The 24316-nt window shown below is 41.2% G+C and overlaps 2 protein-coding genes across 30 annotated transcripts in view; one reads left to right on the forward strand and one right to left on the reverse strand.

The window, feature by feature from the left end:
- Window positions 1-8283, reverse strand: part of XRRA1 (X-ray radiation resistance associated 1) — a 103984-nt gene extending 95701 nt beyond the window's left edge. For 20 of the 28 annotated variants that reach the window (XM_077963810.1, XM_077963816.1, XM_077963822.1 and 17 more), the window contains exons 1-2: window positions 8107-8283; window positions 3561-3628 (exon numbers count right to left, since the gene is read on the reverse strand). The gene's annotated coding sequence lies outside the window, so the exon portion shown is untranslated. The remainder of the gene's footprint in view (window positions 1-3560; window positions 3629-8106) is intronic. The other 8 variants (XM_077963819.1, XM_077963815.1, XM_077963814.1 and 5 more) reach the window with 1 other exon arrangement.
- Window positions 8284-8422: 139 nt separating this feature from the next.
- Window positions 8423-24316, forward strand: part of SPCS2 (signal peptidase complex subunit 2) — a 29806-nt gene continuing 13912 nt past the window's right edge. The window contains exons 1-2 of one of the 2 annotated variants that reach the window (XM_077960368.1): window positions 8451-8579; window positions 24105-24197. In XM_077960368.1, coding sequence (XP_077816494.1) covers window positions 8466-8579; window positions 24105-24197 — 207 coding nt within the window. In that variant the 5' untranslated portion in view covers window positions 8451-8465. Of the gene's footprint in view, window positions 8580-24104; window positions 24198-24316 lie in introns of both variants that reach the window. The other variant, NM_001265830.2, reaches the window with a different exon arrangement.

Here is a 24316-nt window from a genome sequence, read left to right on the forward strand (position 1 = left end):
TACCGAGAATAAATTCCAGAAGCTCATTGCATGGGTTCAGATCCTAGCTATGCCACTTACTAGCTCTGTGGCCTTGAGTAAGTTACTTTTCTATGCCTTGGCTTTTTCCTCTGTGAAATGTAGACAATAAGTGCACCTACTTCATAGGGCTGTTTTGATGATTATAGGAGAAAATGCCTTAGTATCTGGCACATGGCTAACTCATGCTGCTCATTTTCCATTACTATGCTATTAACAGGATGAGAAAGGCTTGACTACATCTGTAGCCTGAGAGGAAGGAGCCAGTAGGGGAGGAAAGACTGACAATGCAGGAGAGAGATGGGCAGACCTGCAAAGCCATCCCTGAGAAGGCAAGAAGAAGGGCACTCAGCATCCAGGGGAGGGGTTCCCTCACTGAGGATGAGAGAGGGCAGGCTCCCTCAGGGACAGTTGTGATGGGAGACAGATCTCAAATATCCCGAGTGTTCCATTTCCCTAACACCTAGAGAATAAAAAGAGCACAAAAGAAATAACCTTCCATTTTCTATCTGCTATGGGGTGGCTCCCAGAGACTCACCAATATCAATTTACAGTGAGTCAGAAATTCTTTAGGGGTGTGTGTGTGTGTGTGTGTGTGTGTGTGCGTGCCCGTGCATGCATGCACATGCAAAAAAGTTGGAAAGAGAATATAGTTCTGACTAGGGTATGACTCAGTCTTTTCTTCATCAAATTATTATTCTCTTCAGAGAAACAGGCATAAAAACAGTTCCTCAAAGGAATAGATAGCCCTAATCACAACTGCACTTACCATTTGTCATTCACAGATTGTTCACCACAGTCTGATGTCAAACCTTGGAAAAACCTACATTTTACCCAGGACTTGCAAACACAAATGGTTACAGGAGTTGGGCAGGCCATGTGAGTGAGTGAAGAAAGCTGGAGGCGAGGGGAAGAAAGTAGAAGGAGGGTGTGTGTGTGTGTGTGTGTGTGTCACAGAGAGAGAGAGAGAGTGCACATGCTCATAGAGGCAGCAACTAGTCAGCTCTTACCAATTGCTGCCATACAGAAACCTAAGTCATCGTTGCCAGATCTTCACATTTTTTTCAAGGAAAGTCTGCCTTATATATGAAATCTCCTATTTGAGGGCTGGCAACTAATTTGCCATTTTAAAACAATGTGCAGGCCAAACCAAACACCTGAGAGCCAGATTCAACTCCAGGCTACATTTGTTTTTTCTGATTGATCTTTTTTTTTTTTCTTTTGAGACAGCATCTCACTTTGTCACCCAGGCTACAGTACAGTGGCACAATCACGGCTCATTGTAGCCTCAACCTCCTGGGCTCAAACAATCCTTCTACCTCAGTCTCCTGAATAGCTGGGACTATAGGCACACGCCACCATGCCTGGCTAATTTTCGTATTTTTTGTAGGGACAGGGTTTCACCATATTGCCCAGACTGGTCTCAAACTCCTGGGCTCAAGCCATCCACCCACCTTGGCCTCCCAAAGTGCTGAGACTACAGGCATGAGCCAACACACCCAGCCTGATCTTCTATTTTCATGGTGTGGAAATTTAAACAATAAGTCCCATTCAATAAAACAAACTCCGACTACTGGGATTTTCAAATTCAATAACACACATTTCCTTTTGTCTTGAAGATGCACAGCACCACTTAATGCAACGTGAACATACTAGTCCCAGCTCCTCTTTTCTTATCCCATACATCTAACAGGTCACTGAGTCATGACAATTTGAGCTCAGAAATACTGTTCCAGTGGTCTATTTTTCTCCATCTCTACTGTTTTCATTAAATCATTCATCATCTCCCACCTAGAATAGTACAACAGTTTTCTGACTGGGTTCCCACTAAACATGAAGGCCAGATGCCTAAGCCTGTTCTTGAAAGTCCTTGGAGTCCTATGTCCTAACTTTTCCAGCTCCAGTTAGTTTTACCCATTCAGGCTCACAGTGTCATCTTCCACTCCCAAAACAGATCATTCACATGTAGCCCTCCCTGCCTCTGTTCTTGGTGTTCCTTCAGCCTAAAACCCCCTTCTCCATCTTGTTCACCTGGTTGACCTCATCCTTTATGATTCAGCTCCAAGACCACCTCAAAGATTAAGTTTCTTTAACCTCAAGCTCTTAAAATTTGTCCTTAAAGGGATCTAGGCAATTCCAAATATGTGCTGAGATAGATTCATGCAATTTGAGGTAGTAGAGATTGGGGAACCTGCAAGCCGCTGGCCAGGGGAAGGGAGGCCACAAAAAGTATGTGAGATGAGACCACAATTCAAAGGGTCTGGGAAGAGTTCAATTAAAAAAAAAAAAAAAAAAAAAAAGCAATGTGGAAAGCTCAGATTGGGGCATGCTGAGAGAAGGTTTCCTGGCAGTGACAAATATTCTATGAATACAGAGTGGTGCAATAGGAAGGGAAACAACTTTTAAATTTGACTCTAGTTTCTACTATCAAGCTGAGTGACCATGGGTAAATAACTTTACCTCTTTGTGCCTCAGATTCCTCACATGTAAAATGACGATAAAAATTCTGTGCCTCCGAGAATTGCAGTAAGAAATAAATTAGGTAATAATGGACAGAATGGATAGAAAAAAAGCATCTTTCTAGACTCCACCCAGATGCCAACCCTTCCACAAAGCCCTCACTGAACCTGCCAGTGGAAATAACTGCTGCTTTTGCTAAGCTGTAAAGTCTTTCATCAGTATTAATTGCATGGCCCGACCTCATAAGATTACTAACGATCATGAAGGGGTACCTTCAATGGACTATGGATTTCCAAGTCTGGAAACACATCTACTTCACTGTCTCTCTTCCACCCTTGGGACTTAGCTCATAGGAAGCACGCAATAGACGTGTGAGCCAAGTGAAGGATATGATGGCACTCCTAGGACCAAGATATATATACATATATCTGCTACACACACACCGCGTCAATTAGACTCTAAAACCTTCCTAGGAAAGGGCAATATCAGTGGTAGTCATCAATTTATTCCTAACAAAGCACCTAACATAACAGATTCCATAAATATTTGTGGAATAAATGAATGAATGTTGGTATCTCCGTTGGTCCAACACAGGGCACTATGAGTTTCCTGATCCCTGATCTTCCCTGCAAAGGGTTGGAAGCTCTTCTTATGTGTTCCTACAACACTGCATACTTCACCTAACATAGTACTTACAACTTTATTATAATTGTTTGCTCTCCCCTCATCAACTTCTCACCTGCTGTGGGGCCTATAATTACCTTATTCAGCTGTGTAATCCCAACATGTAGTATAAAGCCTACAACTCACTAAAAATATGTTTGGAAGATTAATGGACAGATGGATGGATGGGGACAAATTTATATTCAGTCAATATGTCTTTCAGGAACTCGCTCTCATGACCAATCACACACATCCGCTAGAGAGGTAAATGAAGGAATGAATGAGTAAATTGCTGGCTGGAAAATGTTAGATATGATGTAATTTGCCAGCTGGAAAATGTTAGGTATGATGGCTGTCAGAGAAGACGTCAGTAACTTAAAGAATATGGTGACCTGGTTTCAGGTCTCCAGAGTACTTACTTGATCTTTGACTTTGGGAATGTCCCCTTGACTTCCTTCTTTTTTTGTTTCTTCACTTGTTTCTTTGCCTGTAGAATAAATATTACATTCCTTTTTAGCCTGCTATTCACAGCTCTTGAACTTTCTCATTAATTATATTCTACTATGAGTCTTCTACTCCAAAATTTGTCTTGCCTTTAGTCCTTGCCCGTAGGACTAAAGATCCAAGAAATAGATAGATAGAGATACAGAGATGGAGACAAAGACAAGACATAGATGGGAAGGTGGTATAGGAGAATATAATCATGATAGTGGGGTATGGCTGGAGTGCTTAAATCAGACACATGAAGCACAAATCTCAAAAGAAGGGATCGTTTACATGATTATTTACACAAAATAAATTTCTGCCAGATAAAAATAGCAAAGTCAAAGTTGAAATATAAGACACAGTCTGGGAAAAGATATTGCCATACATATAATACAAAAGATGACTCACACTCAAGCTTGTAGGAGGCATGCAGACCTGGATGCTATCGTAGAAATTCCAGTTCCTTATTAGGAATATTAGGTGAGAAGGTGTGGATCTACAACTAATGGGCCAAGAAGGGCACATAACCCCTAGGTTACATTATCTAAGACAAGTAAGAACTTTATACGGTAGAAAAAAAAGTCAAAGTTCCAGACTTGGAGGCTGACTTCCTGGTTAGCTTTAGTTACCTCTGGTCTCTATTTCAAACTTGACACAACTAATGCCAATCTGGCTATAGTGCTTCCTCCAAAACAAACATTCTCTCTTTCTCCCTGTCTCCCTGTCTCTCTCTCTCTCTCTCTCTCACACACACACACACACACACACACACACGCAGTAACGCATATTTTTGCTTGTTCCATTCCTTTGGCCTATCACATTTCTGCCCCTCTTCCTTGCCTGGCTACATACAGATTAGCTTTCCTGTATCTCCCTCTCCTTAGGTTGAGTCTCCTCACGTCCACTTTTTTTTTTCTTTTTTTCTTGAGACAAGGTCTCACTCTGTTACCCAGGCTGGAGTGCAGTGGTATGATCTCAGCTCACTGCAACCTCCACCTCCCAGACTCAAGCAATCCTTCCACGTTAGCCTCCCAAGTAGCTGGACCACAGATGTGTGCTACCATGCCCAGCTAAATTTCTGTATTTTTGATAGAGATGGGTTTTCACCATGTTGCCCAGGCTGCCTCAAACTCCCAACTCAGCCTCCCAAAGTGTTGGGATTACACACGTGAGCCCCCTTGTCCAGCCATCAAGCCCACTTATTAATGGAGGCACTAACATGGTTGGGCTTTGTGTCCCCACCCAAATTTCATCTTGAATTGTAACCACCGTAATCTCCATAATCCCCACGTGTTGAGGGAGAGACCTGGTAGGAAGTGACTGGATCATGGAGGTGGTCCCTTATGCTGTTCTCATGATAGTGAGTGAGCTCTCACAAGATCTGATGGGTTTATAACTGTCTGACCGTTCCTCCTTCACACTCTTGCCCTCTCTTGCTTGCCACCATGTAAGACCTGCCTCTTCCCTTTCTGCCATGATTGTAAATTTCCTGAGGCCTCTCCAGCCATGCGGAACTGTGAGTTTGTTGCAGGAAGTCAGGGACCCCTGAACCGAGGGACTGGCTGAGGCCATGATAGAAGAACATAAATTGTGAAGATTTCATGGACATTTATTAGTTCCCCAAATGAATACTTTTATGATTTCTTATGGCTGTCTTTACTGCAATCTCTGAACATAAATTGTGAAGATTTCATGGACACTTATCACTTCCCCAATCAATACCCTTGTGATTTCCTATGCCTGTCTTTAATCTCTTAATCCTGTCATCTTCATAAGCTGAGGAGGATGTATGTCGCCTCAGGACCCTGTGATGATTGTGTTAACTGCACAAATTGTAGAGCATATGTGTTTGAACAAGATGAAATCTGGGCACCTTGAAAAAAGAACAGAATGACAGCAATGTTCAGGGAACAAGGGAGATAACTTTAAACTCTGACTGCCTGTGAGCCGGGCGGAACAGAGCCATATTTCTCTTCTTTCAAAAGCAAATAGGAGAACTATCCCTTAATTCTTTTTCTAAGCAAGGAACATCCCTGAGAAAGAGAATGCGTCCCTGAGGGGAGGCCTCTAAAATGGCCGCTTTGGGGACGGCTGTCTTTTACGATAGTAGACAAAGGGATGAAATAAGCCCTGGTCTCCCGTAGCACTCCCAGGCTTATTAGGACGAGGAAATTCCTGCCTAATAAAGTTTGGTCAGACCGGCTGTCTGCTCTCAAACCCTGTCTCCTGATAAACATGTTATCAATGACAATGCATGCCCAAAACTTCATTAACAATTTTAATTTTGCCCCGTCCTGTGGTCCTGTGATCTCGCCCTGCCTCCATTTGCTTTGTGATATTTTATTACTTTGTGAAGTATGTGATCTCTGTGACCTACACCCTATTCGTACACTCCCTCCCCTTTTGAAAATTGCTAATAAAAAACTTGCTAGTTTTACGGCTCAGGGAGCATCACAGAATCTGCCGACATGTGATGTCTCCCCCGGACACCCAGTTTTAAAATTTCTCTCTTTTGTACTCTTTGCCTTTATTTCTCAGACCAGTCAATACTTAGGGAAATAGAAAAGAACCCATGTTGAATCAATTAAACCTCTTTCCTTTATAAATTACCCAGTCTTGGGCAGTTCTTTATAGCAGTGTGAAAATGGACTAATACAGGCACTATACCACACTGTATTATAATGCCTGCTTCCTTGTCTGTTCCCCACCTCACTCCCAGGCTGTGAGTATCTCCAAGATCAGGTCAGGCCTGGGTCCTACTTATCTCTTTATCCTGCATCTTACACAGGACCTGGCTTACTGAAGGAAGAGTCTCAATGAGTGTTAATTGAACTAACCCAACCCATGAACAAAATGCCACGGGAGCACTTCATGCAGTGGGTGAAGAAAGAAGAAGCAAGTATCAGGGATAGTTTCACAGGGTAGGTGACATTAGAGCTGGATCTTGAAAGATGAGAAGTTGGCCTGGCACAGTGGTTCGTACCTGTAATCCCAACACTTTGGGAGGCCGAAGCAGATGGATCACTTGAGGTCATGAATTCAAGACTAGGCTGTCCAACATGGCAAAATCCTTTCTCTACTACAAATATAAAAATTAGCCGGGCATGGTGGCATGTGCCTGTAGTCCCAGCTACAGAGACTACAGCTTGGGACACTGAGGCACAAGAACTGCTTGAACTTAGGAGGCAGAGGTTGCAGTGAGCCAAGATCCCACCACTGCACTCCAGCCTGGGTGACAGAGTGAGACTCTGTCTCAAAAAAAAAAAAAAAAAAAAAGTGACTAGGGCAAAGGTATATCATCTCATTTTCTTTTAAATAAAAGAAAAATAAGAAGTTGTAAAAGATAAATGGCAACAAGCTACAGGGGCATCTGATTAGAGTGTCCAGGGATTGCTTCAGAGAGGTAATGAAATGTCATCTTATGTTATTGTTACATAGTGAAAATTATTTTCTTTTTAGTAATAATTTAGTTATTTACTGATAATTATTTTCTTTTCTTTCTGATCTTGGCTCACTGCAACCTCTGCCTCCCAGATTCAAGCAATTCTCCTGCCTCAGCCTCCCAAGTAGCTGGGATTACAGGCGCCCACTACCACGCCCGGCTAATTTTTGTATTTTTCATACAGACGGGGTTTCACCATGTTGGCTATGCTGGTCTTAAACTCCTGACCTCAGGTGATCCACCCGCCTCGGCTGGGATTACAAACGTGAGCCACCATGCCCAGCCTAGATAATAATTATTTTCACATGAATTTTGGCTTCCCCAAGACAAGTTTTTGTCTATTTTATTCAGGAACATATCCCTGATGACTAGAATAGGGCCTACTACATAGTAAGCAACTCAAAAATATTTAATTATTTAGATGCTTATGGGGGATATATAGGAATTAAAAAACAATACAATGTAACAGAGCATAGTATAATACAATTCTGCTATTTGATAACTCTGTCATGGAGTAGGAGTTCCACCAGAGTAGCAACCAGGTCTATCTTGATCCCTTGTATTCATCAGTACAATATTGGTGCTCAATATATATTTGTGAAAAAAATTATTAATTAAAATGTAGACTCCTATTACATCCTAAAACCGTAAAAGCAGAGTGTCAGAAGGGATATATATTGATTTTTTTTTAATGCCGGCTTGAAAACCGAGTTCAGATACACGCTATCTGGCTTTGGGTAGGTTCTTTAGTTTCCTCCTCACCTAACAGGGATGTTGTGGGACTCAGTGAGAGAGAGGATGGCTGGAAGTGCACATAGGATATTGCCTGGCAGACATTAGGCACTCAGTCAATGTGAGTTCTCCGTAACACGAAAACATTACTAACAGCTAAAAGGACAGCTGCTTGAGAAAACAATCAGTAAGTGCCACAACCGGGCTAGAAAAGGATGAAGGACCGGCTCCTGCCCACTCCTTTGGAAACTCCACACCTGGGCCGGAGAAAGACTCAAACTCGGAAACTAAGTTTTCAGTCGCACCTGCCTCCGGCGTCGCTTCAGCCTCCGAGGGGTCTGCGGAGGCGAAGTCCCAGTCAGGAGGGATGCGCGCCTGCGAGCCTGCCGGGGATCTCGGAGCCGCTCCACGGTGGTGCCTGCCGCTACCTTTCCGACGCCTTAGTAACTGGGACGCGACGGCAGACAGTGTAGGCTGCAACTGACGGCCAGGACGTCTAACTACAAGTCCCAGCAAGCCCCGCGGCCACGTCCTCTGACTACCTCGCGCCAGCAAGCCCCCCAACTACGGATCCCGATTGACTCCGCGCGGCGCGTCACGCTGTCAGCTCCAGCCAATCGGCTTCAGACAAGTCGGAGGGGAGGGAGACGTAGAGGCGCACAACATGGCGGCGGCAGCTACACAGGGCGGGAGAAGCGGTGGTCTCGGAGGCAATAGTGGGGCTGGCGGTGGTTCCAACTGCGGGACAGGCAGTGGCCGTAGCGGCTTGTTGGATAAGGTGAGGAGCCGGTTCTTGGGAAAAGTTGAATCCTGGGGAGGCCTGGGAGGCGGCGAACCCACCTTCCCATCCCGGTCTCCCTTATTTTCTACGGCCTTTTGAGGGGAGCCCTTGTGTAACCGCTATGACAACCCTACGCACGCTTGTAGCCTGCCCTCATCACACTTCAAACCTGGACCCTCTCCTCTTTAGGACTTCTTTGCTTCTCGTAAGTGTTCTGGTCCTGGCCGCCACAGCTTTTTCGGTAATTTGGTTCCTCCTATACTTAATTGTATCCATCGCTTTTTCCCTGGGGTGCTGGGTGCACTGTTGCCAGTGCCCATTTCACAGACACGGAAAACCGAAGCCCAAGGATTCAAGAATCGATATCCCGGAAACTCCCTACCACCATCAGCCTTGCGTGCTGCTACAGATTCCAATGTGCTTCTTGTCCTTTTGCTTACTTAAGTTTTTAGGCATTTAATCATGATAGGCGAATACTTAAAATATTTGAGTATTGACCCGTCTACTGGGCTGACAAGAAGCCTTTAAGATTTTTCTTTCTTTCTATTGTTTTTCCCCGCCCTCTTCTCTCTCCCCTCTACCTCCCTGTTTGCTACCAAGTGCACTGCTGCCCGCTCACGCTTGTCCCTTTCCTCCTCTGCTCATCCAATTTTTTTTTAACTGCAGTCCTAGCAACAAGGGCTTAAAAGAAAAGAAAAAAAGGAAAACTGTCCCTGGGTTGGCCCTTCTTGCTCTTTGCACAGCATCTTAGAAGAAACAGATGGATGGAGAACTTCGTCCTAGTGTTGATTTTGCTTCTAATTAGCTTTGTGACCGTGAAATATGCTTGCTCTCTCTATGTCTATTTGCTCATCTGCAAAGTGAGAGATTTAGCCTTAAAATGAGGGACTTAATCCTAAATTCCCTTCCATTTCTCTCATTGTAGGACCTTGGGCTGGTTTGATGAGAATTGTTAAGCATGGTGTCTTTAGTATAGTAAACAGGATTTTTGAATTTAATTGAAAAGAGCTTTCAGACTTCCCTGTGCGTAACACATGGTAGGTGCTTAAGAAATGAAAACTTGATTATGTTGAGGGGTTCAGATCCAGGTCTTTTTACTTGTCTTTTTGAGTGTCATTGGTTTTGAAAGACATGGTTCTCACACACTTCTCTTGTGAGGGGTCTCACTTCATTGCCCAGAATGGATCTTAGCTCACTGCAGCCTTGAACTCCGAGGCTCAGGTGATCTTCCCACCCCAGCCTCCGGAGTAGCTGGGGCTGCAAATGTGCACCACCATGTCTGGCTAATTTTTTTGCTTTTAACTTTTCTGTAGAGTCAGGGTCTTACTGTGTTGCCCTGGCTGGTGTCAAATTCCTGGGCCTCAAGTGATCCTCCCACCTCGGCTCCCCAAAGTGCTGGGATTACAGGCATGAGTCACCATGCACCTGGCCTCACACTCAAACCTTAAGATACAGAAACATATTCTGGAGGTTGGGATGGTAAATTGCTTCAAGACATGAGAGTATGGGGAATTGATGGTCATTTGTGTACACAAATCCTTCCCTCTTCCTGGGTAAGCGCCTAACAACCTGTGCTTACCTGACACTCTAACTGCTCTTGCTCTTCCTTGCAGTGGGATTATCATCAGCAAAGTATGGGCATTCTGCTAAGGCAGTATGGAATACTATTATTATGGAATAGTGTATATGGCACCATTGTGTTATTGAAAGAACCTGGATTTGGGGATCATAAGATTTCAGCTTTGAAGTATTTCTGCTACTTGCAAACAGTATGAAGACTGGCAAATCAATTAACGTTTCTTCATTTGGAATTTTAGAATCTCTGGCACCTGTATCACGGGGTTTTGGGAAGAACCAAGTAAGACAGTACACGTTAATGATCTCCATTACCTGTAGTGTCTGGTACAATGTGTGATGGTGGAGGAGTAAATCAAGAATCCTAATATCAGAGAGCACTCAGAATTGCTGAATATAGAAGATGGGGTAATTGAATCTATTTAAGGAAGTATATGGTATATTCGCGCAAGTGTGTACTTGTTAGAGAAGTTCAAATGAGAGAGAGAGAGTGATCCCTGCAAACTTATTGATAAGAGTAAGAGCCTCGGCCAGTCGCGGTGGCTCACACCTGTAATCCCAGCTCCTTGGGAGGCCAAGGCAGGCAGGTCACCTGAGGTCGGAACTTCAAGACCAGCCAGACCAACATGGAGAAACCCTGTCTCTACTAAAAATTAGCCGAGCGTGGTGGCGCATGCCTGTAATCCCAGCTACTCGGGAGGCTGAGGCAGGAGAATTGCTGGAACTTGGGAGGTAGAGGTTGCAGTGAGCCAAGATCATGCCATTGCACTCCAGCCTGGGCAACGAGAGGGAAATCCACCTCGGGGAAAAAAAAAAAAAAGAAGAGTAAGAGCCTCAAGGAAAGGCCTCATTCCTGAGAGTGGAACTGGCACCTTATTTGGGGGGAGAAAGGAAAGACATGCCAGGTAAAAAAAGTCTCCTTGAGTGAAGGTACACAGATATGATGGTGTTTAATGTTTCTCAGTTATTGAGTTGACTAGAAGGCTCTCTAAAGGAACTGTAGGGACAAGTAGATAGAATCCGATTAGGGAGGCCATGGATTGCTTGAAGTAGGAGAAGAAAGCTGTTGAAGGGTTTTGAGACTGTGTAAAGGGGTTTTTAGGAAAACTAGTCAGATGGTTTGGAGAGAGAGAAATTAGAAGACTTTTTAATAAGGCCATATACACAGTAGTGTATAATATATAATTAAAAGAGACATTTGAGTTTTAGTGCAGCATGTTATTAGGTTGGTGCAAAAGTAATTGCTGTTTTTGCCATTGAAAGTAATGGCAAAAACCACAATAACTTTTGCACCTACCTAATAAAAGCCACATGACCTTGGATAAGTTGTGTGATATTGCTGAATTGAAATTTCCTTATGTAAATATTGTGGGCATTCATACATGTTATAGTAAGGATCACATTGTATAGTGCTGGCAAATGTTCTTTGGGTTTTTTTGTTTGGTTTCCTCTGCCCTGTTTATTTTTATTATTTTTTTTGGTAGAGACAAGGTCTCACTGTGTTGCCTAGACTAATCTTGAACCCCTGGCCTCAAGTGATCTGCCCACCTCAGCCTCCCAAAAGTACTGAAATTACAGGCATGAGCCACCGCACCCAGCTCTGTTCCCTGTCCTTTGGAATCTACTAGAAGTAAATGTTCTTTGTGCAGGGCTGTCTGTGGTAAAAATAGAATGACAAGGTGATGAGAACCCCAACATGAGTAGCAGAAATAGATAAAAGGTCTCACAAAAGAGTGCTTGGAAGATTTATCCAATAAGTGAGGGACGGAAGAGACAAAATAGTCAAGAGCTGCTTGAGTGCTTTTTCTTGGAAAACTTGATTTTCAGCCTTACATTGAACTGTTCCCTCTCTGAATTCCTCTAGCACTTACACTGCACGTGGGAATTAAACTGTCACTTAATATGACATACTATCTTCTATTATTCCACCAATTTGTATTTGCCTGTTTTCCTGTGAGTGCTTCTCTCTAGTGATCAACACAGGATAAGTACTTTTAGCATTGAATTTCGCACAGAAACAACTTGAGATCTGTCACCTCAGTCTTCAGAATCAGCTTTAGAGGATGGTGCCTCTAATTGTTTGAAGACTGAGGGTACTGTGGGAGAGAACTTGGGGGAAAAAAATGTTATTCTCTGGAGCAGGATCTGAACTAATAGACTTTTGCTCTGTGGGAATGAGTCCATTACCTTTAATATAATTTCTTTTTTTTTTTTTTTTTTAAAGACAGAGTCTCAATTTGTCGCAGTCTCTACTCACTGCAACCCCCGCCTCCCAGGTTCAAGCAATTCTCCTGCCTCAGTCTCCCGAGTAGCTGGGATTACAGGCATGCGCCTCCATGCCCAGCTAATTTTTGTATATTCAGTAGAGACAGGGTTTCACTGTGTTGGCCAGGCTGGTCTCGAACTCCTGACCTCAGGTGATCCAATGGCCTTGACCTCCCAAAGTATGGGGTTTACAAGCGTGCACCACCACACCTAGCCTAATGTAATTTATTTAATTTGATGTGTCTTGATTTCGGCAGGGAGGGTTTTTATTTTATTTCTGCAGCTGTAGTTTTACTTGCCATAAAGAAGTGCAATAAAGAGATGCAAATATGTTCCTAGTTTTCCCTAAGCAGATGTGAATTTCTACTCTTATGAAACTGACTTTAAGAACACAGCAGTTCTTGTTTCCTGATCTTAAAAATAAGTATGCAAATATAATCCTTCCGCCTCCATCACAGAATAACTTGACTTAGATCATTGCAGTGTGTTATTTTGCCCCAAATACATCAAAGCATTTTCTTCTGCCTGGCAGTTATAAAGAAAAGCTGCTTGCTTAATTTGTTTTGGCTATTAAAGTTGATATGTGGTGTTAAACCATGCTTTCCAGAAGGTATTGTCTGGACCCTTTTAGCCTTATACCTGGATTTCTGTCTCCTGGCTAGCCTGTCAGCCTGATCTTAAAGAACAGCTTTAATCTGTTTACATCAGACTCCTTTGAGAATTAGTTAAAATTAACAGATTTTTGGACCTTTTCTTAGGCCTGAATATCTGCGTTTCTCTTCACATGTCTCTATTACCTCTGCATTTTAACAGTTACCTCCAGGTTGAGAACTGCTGGCTTAAATGATTTTTTTTAAGTCTCTTCTGGTTCTGACATTTTAAGGTTTTTGTTTTGTTTTGTTTTTAAAAGCTATTCTGCTTAATAGTGGTTTCTTTAAAATGTTTTTAATGAAGAGACCCTGAAACTCATCTGATGCTTCAGCCTCATTTTGTAGACATGGACACAAGCAAAGCAACTTGCCCAAGACCACACAGTGAATTAGTAACACTTACAGAACCTGGCTTCCCCAGTACTTAATCCAGTGCTCTTTCTTTACTCAGCACATTGCTTCCCATACCACAGTGTGCCTTGTGCTAACTAATGTGCTAGCTAACATAGTAGTGGGATGAACATCTCTTGTGAGGTGAAAGACCTAGGCTGTAGCCTTGGCTTTGTCACCTACCAACCACATGTCCTTAGGTGTCTCCTCTTTTACTCTACTGGAAGATACCTTAGCTTGCCAGACTTCCAGATGATATGCTTGTGCCCTGTTACCTAGCTCTGACAAGGAAGATGAACGGTTTTATGACATTACTATAATTGTATGTGTTTGTTTAATGAAACAAGGTGCTGGCCTTTTAATACTGTTTTGCAAACTGATCCTATTAGGATCTCAAAACTCATTATTTTTTATTTCCTCAAAATAAAAAGTATGTGTGTGTCAAAGGCCACTATCAAGAAAATGAAAAAAGAAATCCACAGAATGAGAGAAAACATTTTCAAATCATGTATCTGGTAAGGGTCTAGCATCTAGACTATATAAAGAATTTTACAACTCAGTAATAAAAAGACAGCGACCTAGTTTTTAAAAGGGCAAAAGATGTAAATAGATAATTCTCCATAGAGGATATACAAATAGCCCATAGCACATGGAAAGATACGCAACATCATCAGTCATTAGAGAAATGCAAAGTAAAACCACAATGAGAAACCACTTCACTTCCACTAAGATTGCTATAATAAAGGGAAAAAAAAGGAAAATAACCTGTTTTGGTGTAAATATGGAGAAATCAGAATCTTCATATATCGCTAACAGATGTAAAATGTGGTGGCACTCTTGGCAACAGTTTGACAGTTCCTCAGAAAATTCAACGTAAAGTTAACCATATGACCCAGCAATTCCACTCCTAGGTATATACCCAAGAGAATTGAAAACGTGTGTCCACGGGAAATCTTGGCACACAAATGTTCATAACACAGTTATCATAATGGCCTAAAGGTAGAAACAGTCTGTCAGCTGATAAATGGATAAACACAATGTGATATATCTATACAATGGAATATAATTTGACTGTTAGAATAAAGTATTGATACATACTACAATATGAATGAATCTTGAAAATGTGCTAAGTGAAAGAAGCCAATCACAAAAGGCCATATATAGTATGACTGCATTTGTTTGAAATGTCCAGAATAGGCAAATCCATAGAGACAGAAAGTAGATTGTTGGCTGCCAGGAGATAGGGCACAGGAATAAGATGTGACTGCTAATGGGTATGGAGTTTCTTTTTGAGGGTATGCATATATTCTAGAATTACATAGTGGTGATGGTTGTATAACCTTGTGAGTATACTAAGAACCGCTGAATTGGCATATTTTTAAATAGTGAATTTTATAGTGTGTGAATTGTATCACAATTTTAGAAACTTATTTTTGTCTTTCATGGAGTAACCCTTAAAGTTTCAGATTATTTGTTTTTTTAAACTATGTATCATGTAACACAGTGGTATCACAGACACTGATTACTTTTGTACTATTACTTTAATTACTAATTAAAATACTATATATACGTATTATATATGTATATATAGTATATATACATACATATATTTAGTGAGTCTTTTAATTAGTAATTAAAGTAAGTGTGTGTATATATACTATATATATTATATACTATATATATATAATCTGCCTGCCAAGGTACCTTTTTCAGCTGTTGCCAGCACCATTTCCCTGCTCTGATCTCTTATCTTACCAAATTTCAATAGTTTTTTTATATTACTTAGCCTTTCAGTAGCATTTGACTTATTGATCACTTCTTTCTTGAGATATTTTCTTTACTTGGCTTCTAGGACACCGTTTGCCCCCAATTTTCCTCCTCCGTCAACTAGTCTCTGTTGTCTTCATTATTCTTTGGTCTTCTTCCTGACCTGTGTAAATATTGCCCGTCCCTGAGCTTATTACCCCTGGCCCTCTCCTCTGTCTAGCCTCATCCCAAGGTGATACCCAATGTCGTGGCTTAAATAACATGTAGAAGTTGCTGACTTCTACATTTATATTCTCAACCTGGACCTTTCCTATAAGCCCCAGACTTTATGTCCAACTGCCTGCTTGTCATCTCCACTTAAATGTCTAAAACGTGTATCAGGCATCAATAGCCAGAGCCAGTCTCCTGATTTCTGCTTACCCCTCAAAATGCTTCTCTCTCAGTCTTCCTCATTTCAGTTAGACACCTCCATTCATCTTATTTATTCAAACAAAAACCTGAGAGTTACCCTTGATCTTCTCTTTGCCTTGTACTCCACAGCCATCCCATCGTTGTATTTTCCTGGCTGTACATCCAGAATCTGACCACTCCTACCTAGACAGCTGTAGTAGCCATTTCAACTGGTCTTCCAGCTTCTGTGCTTGGCTCCCTTACATTTTATTCTCCACACAGCAGCTAGACTGATGTTTTAAAACATGGATCACTCACTCTCTTGCTGAAATATCTCCAGTAACTTCCCATCTCAATTAACTAAAATCCAAACCCCTAATTGTGGCCTATTTTGTAGCCCCTACATTGTGGGCGGCAAGCCACCCAGGTGCTGAGGCAAGAGACTGAGGGCACGAGCTGTTCCAGTATAATAAAATATATAAAATAAGAATAGTTATACTAGATATAAATAATATATATGATTATATATGGATATCATTAATCATTAGTTTGTAGCAATTACTCTTTACTCCAATATTATAATAATCCTCGCTCTACAATCATAACCTAGGAAAAACTAGGCGGTACAAGGATAGGAGCTGAAGGGACACGGTGAGAAGGAACCAGAAGACAGGAGTGCAAGCCTTCTGTTATGCCCGGAAGGACCACCAGAGGGCTCCTTGGTCTAGCGGTAACGCCAGTGTCTGGGAAGACGCCTGTTGCCAAGCAGACCATGGTCTAGCGGTAGCATCAGTGTCAAGGAAAAACACCCGCTACTTAGCAGACCAGGAAAGGGAATCTGCCTTTCCCCGGAGGAGTTTAGAGAAGACTGTACTCCTCCACCTCTTGCAGTTATCCGGAGGCCTAACCATCTCCCTGTGATGCTGTGCTTCAGTGGTCACGCTCCTAATCCATCTTCATGTTCCATCCTGTACACCCGGTTCTGCCTTTTAGATAGTAGTAACAAATTAGTGAAAGTACTAAAAGTCCCTGATATGCAGAAATAATGGCGTAAGCTGTCTCTCTTATTCTCCTCTCTTTCTCTGCCTCGGCTGCCAGCCGGGGAAGGGCCCCCTGTCTAGTGGACACATGACTCATGTGACCTTGTCAATTATTAGAGATGGCTCACATTCCTTACCCTGCCCCTTTGTTTTGTATCCAATAAATACCAGCACAGCCTGGCATTTGGGGCCACTACTGGTCTCCGCATCTTGGTGGTAGTGGTCCCCTGGGCCCAAGTGTCTTTTCTTTTATCTCTTTGTCTTGTGTCTTTATTCCTACAGTCTCTCGTCTCCGCATACAGGGAGAAAAACCCACCGACCCTGTGGGACTGGACCCTACACTACATGTTCTTGATCCTGCCTGTTTCTGTCATCCTCATCTGTCAGTTTCTACTTGAGTCACTGACTCTGGAAACCCTCGCTTTTCTGCTGTTCCTCAAACACGTTAAGCTTGGGGGATTTTGGTGTTCTGTTTTCACTAGGACACTTCAGATTTTCTCATGGGTTACTCGTTTATTCAGCTCTGCTCAGATGTTAACTATTTTCCCTCACTATTTAATAACTTTTTAGTAGTCTTTTTAAAAACTCTATTGCATTTTTCTGTGTAATCTTTTTTACAACCTGGAATTATATGCATATTTGTTTACTTATTCTTTATCTTCCATACAAGAAGAAGCTCTACAAGTGCAGAATTTGTCTTGTTTATGACTATATCCCTAGTGGCTAGAACAGTGCTTGGCACATAGCAAGCAGCCATTCAATATTAATTTAAAGAAAATAAAGAAGTGTAATTGCCAAAAAGATTGTGTTTAAAAATATTTTTTTTTTCTTTTAAAAGATTGTCCAACACTGGAATGAATTGCTATTGAGAGACTTGGCAGTTTCCTTAAAAAGAAAAAGAAACCTGGAAGAGTCATATAACAGTTACTATTTTTCTAGGCAGTAGGAGATGGATATCAGATGAAACAGCTGTGTGGTCCTATGCCTGAATTTGCACTCAGCTGCATTTTTCAGAACTGATTGCATGTAATTCTTAAATGGAGTATGTGATCTGTTACCTTTCTAGAATAAGGACTCATCACACATCCGTATCAATGTAGTACATTCCTAGCCAGTCTTCGTGCCTTAATTCAGGCCTTCCTTGGCAATATCCCTCTCTCTTCCAACCCTCCCCAGTCAGCTTTGCTGCAGATTGATATCCCTGAGGTAATAGGTAACATTTTATCCAGAATCTTTTTTGCAGATCCTCGAACCTGTAGTGTGCCCTTGCCCTTCTATGTCTACTTCTTACCATTTAGCACTTAGCATAGTTTATAATTCATTGTTAAGTATAGTATTTTCCTTAACACAATTGTAAAGACCATTTTTTTGTGTGTATCTAATTTCTTGTCTACCCATTGCAAAGGTAAGAAATTTATATTGGTTGATTATGCCAGCAATTCAGTCAGACTTTAGAAGATGTTAGTTGCTAGTATTGAAAGGATTGTTGACTACATTTCAGTTTGCTGGTAGAAAAAATACTTCATTGTTGGAGCATTGCTGATTAATATGCTGAATCAAGTTGTTTTAACTTTAAGCTCTTTTCAGCCTTAGATCTCACACTTTCTGGGTTCAGTGGTAGGATTTTAAGTCATGGATCCAGTGACCTGGCCCTCAAAGAGCTGCAGTCATGTAGGCTTCTCTGTCATGGGCTGAGTTGATGTAGAAGCAGCCCTGTCACAGCTAAATGCAGTTTGTGGTGGAGTAGAGAAGGCAGTTTAAAACCTAAGAATCAGTTTCTCTGGGGTTGTCACTAATGTGCATGCTCATAATTTAATTAACACATGGTAATTTCCTAACTTCTAACTCCAGTGATGAATGCAGTCAGTAATAAGCACTGTTAAGCTAGTAATTTTCTTTGCAGTGTATCTTGACCATTTTTATAAAAAATAGATTGAAATTGAAGATTCAGTGTGTTGCTAAGAGCATAATCTCTTTGAGATACCATGTTTTTGCTGAATTGGGATTTAAATTAGATGACAGTGCACATTCTTAAGATAGACATCATTTTCTCCCCAAACTGAACATTTTCTTTTCTTGCTAAATATGTGTGTGGGGGGATATGGTCACATATGCATTTCCAACTGAAATTGTAATCTCAGCTTCTGAGTTTGCCATCAGTTTTTATTATCTCCTTATTTTAGTTTAGAACTCCACATATACAAATGGGTATCCTCTTTCCTCCTTCTCGGAAAATGACATAATGGCTCCAACAAGTCATCCAAGCCCTAATTCTAGTAGGTGGTCATCTCTGTCTCTTCTCTTTCATGTTCCTTATAACTAGTCTGTTACTAAGTCCTGCCAATTCTACCTCAGAAATACTCCCTTTCATTCTCCCTACTGCTGCTCTATTGAGCATTGAGGCTCTGCACTTACATCAGGCTCCATCTACATCTCTATGTCCAGTGTTACTCCTCTCCAGATCATCTGCCAGGTTGCCACTAAAATGACTTAAAAAAAAAAAAAAAACGTAAATTTGATTGTTATTCCCCTGCTTAAAATACTCTCCATTGCCCGCTTCAGAATAAAATTCAAGTTTTTTAGCCTAATAACTAGGAAATGGTTTCTCTCAGATGCCTCATCTCCTGCTACTTTCCCCCTTTGCAGCTTCTGTCTACTTTCTAAACTGGGATAAAGGAGAGAAAAAGTTTGTTTTTCTTAAAGCCATGCTCAATTCTGTCTAAATCAGAACAGGGTCACCATTGACACCACTCTCACCCCTGGTAATTCTTCATCTCTCCAGTGTGAATTGAGGAATCCTTTGAGTCTTATTATCAAGCCAGGGAACTTTGTGAAGCAATCCACTCAGGTCTTTTATATCACTGCATAACTTCTGTTTTCACTATTATTAAAATAAGAAAATTGAAGGTGTTCATGTTGTCATACTCAAAACAATTTTGTTTTGTTGGACATATCCTAATGGCCAAGGATTTTGTCCTTTCGTTTTGTGAGATGGAGTCTCACTCCGTTGTCCAGGTTGGAGTGCAGTGGCACAATCACGGCCCACTGCAGCCTACACCTCCTGGGCTCAAGCCATCCTCCTGCCTCAGTCTCCCAAGTACCTGGGACTATAGGTGGGCACCACCATGCCTGGCTAATTTTTTTAATTAAATTTTTTTTTTTTTAGATATAGGGTCTTGCTACGTTGCCCAGGCTGATCTCAGACTCCTGAACTCAAGCAATCCTTCCTCCTTGGCCTCCCAAAGTGCTGAAGTTATAAACGTGAGCCACTGTGCCTGGCTTATTTTGTCTCTTTTTTTGATCCCACCCTATCCCTTTAAGCCTGGTGACGCATGGGGAACAGAAGGCTGTATTCCCTCACATGAGTTAATTTGGAAAATGCCTTCCTGCATTGCCTGCATATCCTTCAGACCTGAGTTGTGTTTAATATCCTTCCTAATCACTTACGGAGTTCCTGATGCCATACCTTCAGTGAAATGTCTTTGTAGAATTTTTTGTTATTCAAATGTGCAGTGGAGAAACGTAACTGAAATGATTCTTCATAGTGTTCTATTAAAGCTATCAAATGCCTGTTTTCTTTTAACTAGTTAGCCAGCCAGTTCTGGCATCAGGTATATTAGTTTGATAAAAGTTGTCTTTATCTTGGCCGGGTGTGGTGGCACTTTGGGAGGCTGGGGTACGTGGATCACTTGAGGCCAGGAGTTCGAGTCTAGGGCCAACATGGTGAAACCCCATCTCTATTAAAAAATACAAAAAATTAGCCTGGTGTGATGACACATGCCTGTAATCCCAGCTACTCGGGAAGCTGAGGCATGAGAATTGCTTGAACCCAGGAGGTGGAGGTTGCAGTGAACTGAGATCATGCCACTACACTCAGCCTGGGCGACAGAGCAAGACTCTGTCTCCAAAAAAAAAAAAAAAAGTTGTCTTTATCTCTTCAGTGGGTAGTGTAGGGGAGTAATTTCTTTAAAATAGTACTTTTTGATCTCTCTTTTCAGCCAAATTGCAGTTGGTTTTACATTGAGTGGGGAGATTCAACATTTTTGATACCCTGTGAGTTTTGTGGTCCTATTCAGATTAACTTTTTTTTTTTTTTTTTTTTTTTAAGGTTTTAAAAATGTTATGAACTAGAGCTTGTTAGGAATCAAGATACATTGTATAGCTGTCACTTCAGGGACCTTTTTGCTTCCTGTTCTTTTGTGTTTTTGATGGCTAATAATTCCTTTCCTTTCTCTTCATGGGAAAGCAGTGTAGAATAGTGAGAGAGCATGAGTATTGAGTCCTGGCTTTACAACTTTCTGTCTTTCATCTTTGGCGAATTTTTTAAACCCTTAGTGTTATCTGTGAAAGGAAGATTTTAACTGTTCTTACCTTGTAGAGTTATTGTGGAAATTAAGTGAGGTAGTGTATATAAAATACTTTGCACATACATAGCACATGTTAGGCATTCAGGAAATGGTAGCTATGATTATACCTTCTGTCTGCCCTCCATCCCTTAAAAAAAATTCTGTGAATAAGAACCAAGTGAGATCATTTTGAGCATGTCTACATTTGCTAAATTTAGACTGGAGAGTAACATTTTAGAGATCTTTTTCTTCCCTTTTTTTCTTTGTGAGTATTTAGACATTAAAAAAAAAAAAAAAAAAGCTATTGAGAGTATATTGTGTTCCAGGCTCTGAGAATACAAAAGTGTGTAGTCCCTGTTACCCAGTGAGGGAGATAATACATACAGTCAGGTAATCATGATGCAGTGTATTATATAGTTTTATATCATTAATAGCAACAGCAATAGCTAATTTTTATTAAGTACTTACTAGGTACTGTGCACTGTGCTATGTTTTATAATTACACTATTTACTTCTCATACCAACCTGTGAAATAGATACTTTTACCGTCTTTATTTTACAATTGAGCAAACTAATAAGGCTTTAGAACGGTTAAATTATTTGTCCAGTGCCTTCCAGTATTAAGTGGAAAAGTGAAGATTAAAATAAAGTAGCCTGACTCCATTCTCCCTTGGATAATAAGGATTCACTTATTGGGTAAGGAAAAAAAGCATTTGTCTGCATACATTTGTATTTAGTCTAAATCCAGTCAGTTTGTTTTTTGTTTTTTGTTTGTTGGGTGGTTTGTTTTTTGAGATGGAGTCTTCCTCTGTTCACCCAGGCTGGAGTGTAGTGGCGCCATCTCAGCTCACTGCAACCTCCGCCTCCCGGATTCAAGCAATTCTCTTTCCTCAGCCTCCCAAGTAGCTGGGATTACTTAGCCTGGCTAAGTTTTGTACTTTTATTAGAGACGAGGTTTCACAATGTTGGCCAGACTGATCTCGAACTCCTGACCTCAAACGACCCATCTGCCTCAGCCTCCCAAAGTGCTGGGATTATAGGAGTGAGCCACTGCGCCTGGCCAAAACCAGTTAGCTTGTGATTTGAAGTACAGTACACCTTTAAGTATAAGGCCACAATCTGCTTTGGGATTGAGTTCAGGGATTAAGGCAAGTAAAAATAAATTTATATCACTGAAGAAGAGACAGTTTTATAATGAGACATGTATTTGTAATTTAGCCCTAAAGAATTTTGTTGGCCTGTCATTTACTAGTTGTATGGCACTTAACCTCTTTGAAGTCTCGTTTTCTAATCTGAAGAACATTGGTGTCTGGATTGAGGGTCTGCTTAGTGCTGCAATAAAAAGATGAGTGGCAATAGCAGTTTTACAGTGGGTGAAAATTGACCTGTGTAAGGGATATCATTTTGAAATTTTGGATACTGCCAACATAAAGAACTTTAATTTTTTCTAGATTTCCAGGAGGAAAGGTGTTCAACATAAATCACATCATTTATACAAACAGTTGAGGCACAGTGAGCCATTCTTATCACTGAGGGAATGTATTTATATCAGTGTAGGGAACTGTTTTATCAGCCAGCTTGTCAGATGCCAGCCAGGGGCCAACCTTGCAAACAAGCCTTGCCGAAGATGGCAGTCTTGGGCCCAGGTTCACTTATTTCTGCACACTGCCCTTCTTTGTAATTTATCCTGTGAGGTCCTACATAAAATAAACTAATTTTTGCTTTATCTATTACAAAAGGAAAGCAATTTGCACTTAGTGTTGAGGAAGACAAAAATGAGGCAAAAAAAAAAAAAAAAGATAGCTTCTAAAATACCCGAATTAGTAGTAGAGAGAACGTGAGGAGCAGCATACATTTTAGTTGATGAGCAGTTTTTGAGCATGATGAGAAATAATAATCAGAAAAATCAGCCCCTAATAGCAACTCCCCTTTTTCCAGATGGTTCTCTGTACTGTACCAGGGACACTATTAGGTTCAAAATGGCCTATGTTGCCATAAAGTCAAATTATAACCTTTCTTGTGATTTCATGTAATTCACTGGAAATGTTTCTGTTCCACTTACTGAAGATTGCTTCTAGGTACCAGGCAGTGAAGTTATAGCTGAGGCTATTTCAATACATTGTAATGGCTGCTTCTGCATTTTATTCCCCCAAATTTTTAAGACATTATTTTCTGACTTATAAAGGCAAGTTTCTTTTCTGTGATGCAATGCAGGCAGTGAAGTGTGGCTAGGTGTCTGAGAATATGATTTCCCTGTTTTTGAATGACCCATAATTTTTAAATGACTTTATTCTGACTTTATTTCACAAATAATTCAAATGCTATGGTGGGTTTGGCTCTACAAGTTGGTTCTTTTGCATGTCTTCAAAGAGGGATTTACTTGACAGTGTAAATGAGCTATCTAGCTAGAAAGCCTGCTAATTTCTTTTTGGTTCAGTTTGCATCTTTAAAATTAGGTGTCATGTTTGATTTGTAGGCTGGCAGTCAATATTGCAGTATGCTGCCATGAGTAGTTTTCTCGAAGAAAAACACTTGCTTTTACAAGGCACCAAGGGAAAAAAAAACTTGATTGACTTTTAATCACTTTAAGTATGGCTATTTTTAGCTCATGTTATTTTTCCCAACAAACTTCCCAGAACGGGTTTTCTTTTTTTTTTTTTTTTTTTTTGAGACGGAGTCTCGCTCTGTCGCCCAGGCTGAAGTGCAGTGGCCGGATCTCAGCTCACTGCAAGCTCCGCCTCCCGGGTTTACGCCATTCTCCGTCTCAGCCTCCCGAGTAGCTGGGACTACAGACGCCCACCACCTCGCCCGGCTAGTTTTTTGTATTTTTTAGTAGAGACGGGGTTTCACCGTGTTAGCCAGGATGGTCTCGATCTCCTGACCTCGTGATCCGCCCGTCTCGGCCTCCCAAAGTGCTGGGATTACAGGCTTGAGCCACCGCACCTGGCCTTCTCTTTTGTATAATAATATATAGAATCACAGTTAAAAAATCAAAGTTGATGAATTATATTTCTGTAGTTGTTTAAAATCTTTACAATTATTTTTATCCTACTTCTTATTTTATTTTTTATTGTTTATTTATTTATTTATTTTTTCCAGAGACAAGTTCTCACTATATTGCCCAGGCTGGACTGGAACTCCTGGGCTCAAGCTGTTCTCCCACCTCAGCCTCCCAAGTATCTGGGACGGCAGGTACTCACCACTGCCATCTCTTTATTTCTTATAGGCATTATCTTTGTACTTGTGCTCAATCCAAAAGATAAATATGACATTCTCTGTCTTTCCATAAAATAATCCATTCTAAATCCAAA

Source organism: Macaca mulatta, chromosome 14, assembly GCF_049350105.2.
Source record: "Macaca mulatta isolate MMU2019108-1 chromosome 14, T2T-MMU8v2.0, whole genome shotgun sequence".
NCBI classification, from domain to species: domain Eukaryota; kingdom Metazoa; phylum Chordata; class Mammalia; order Primates; family Cercopithecidae; genus Macaca; species Macaca mulatta.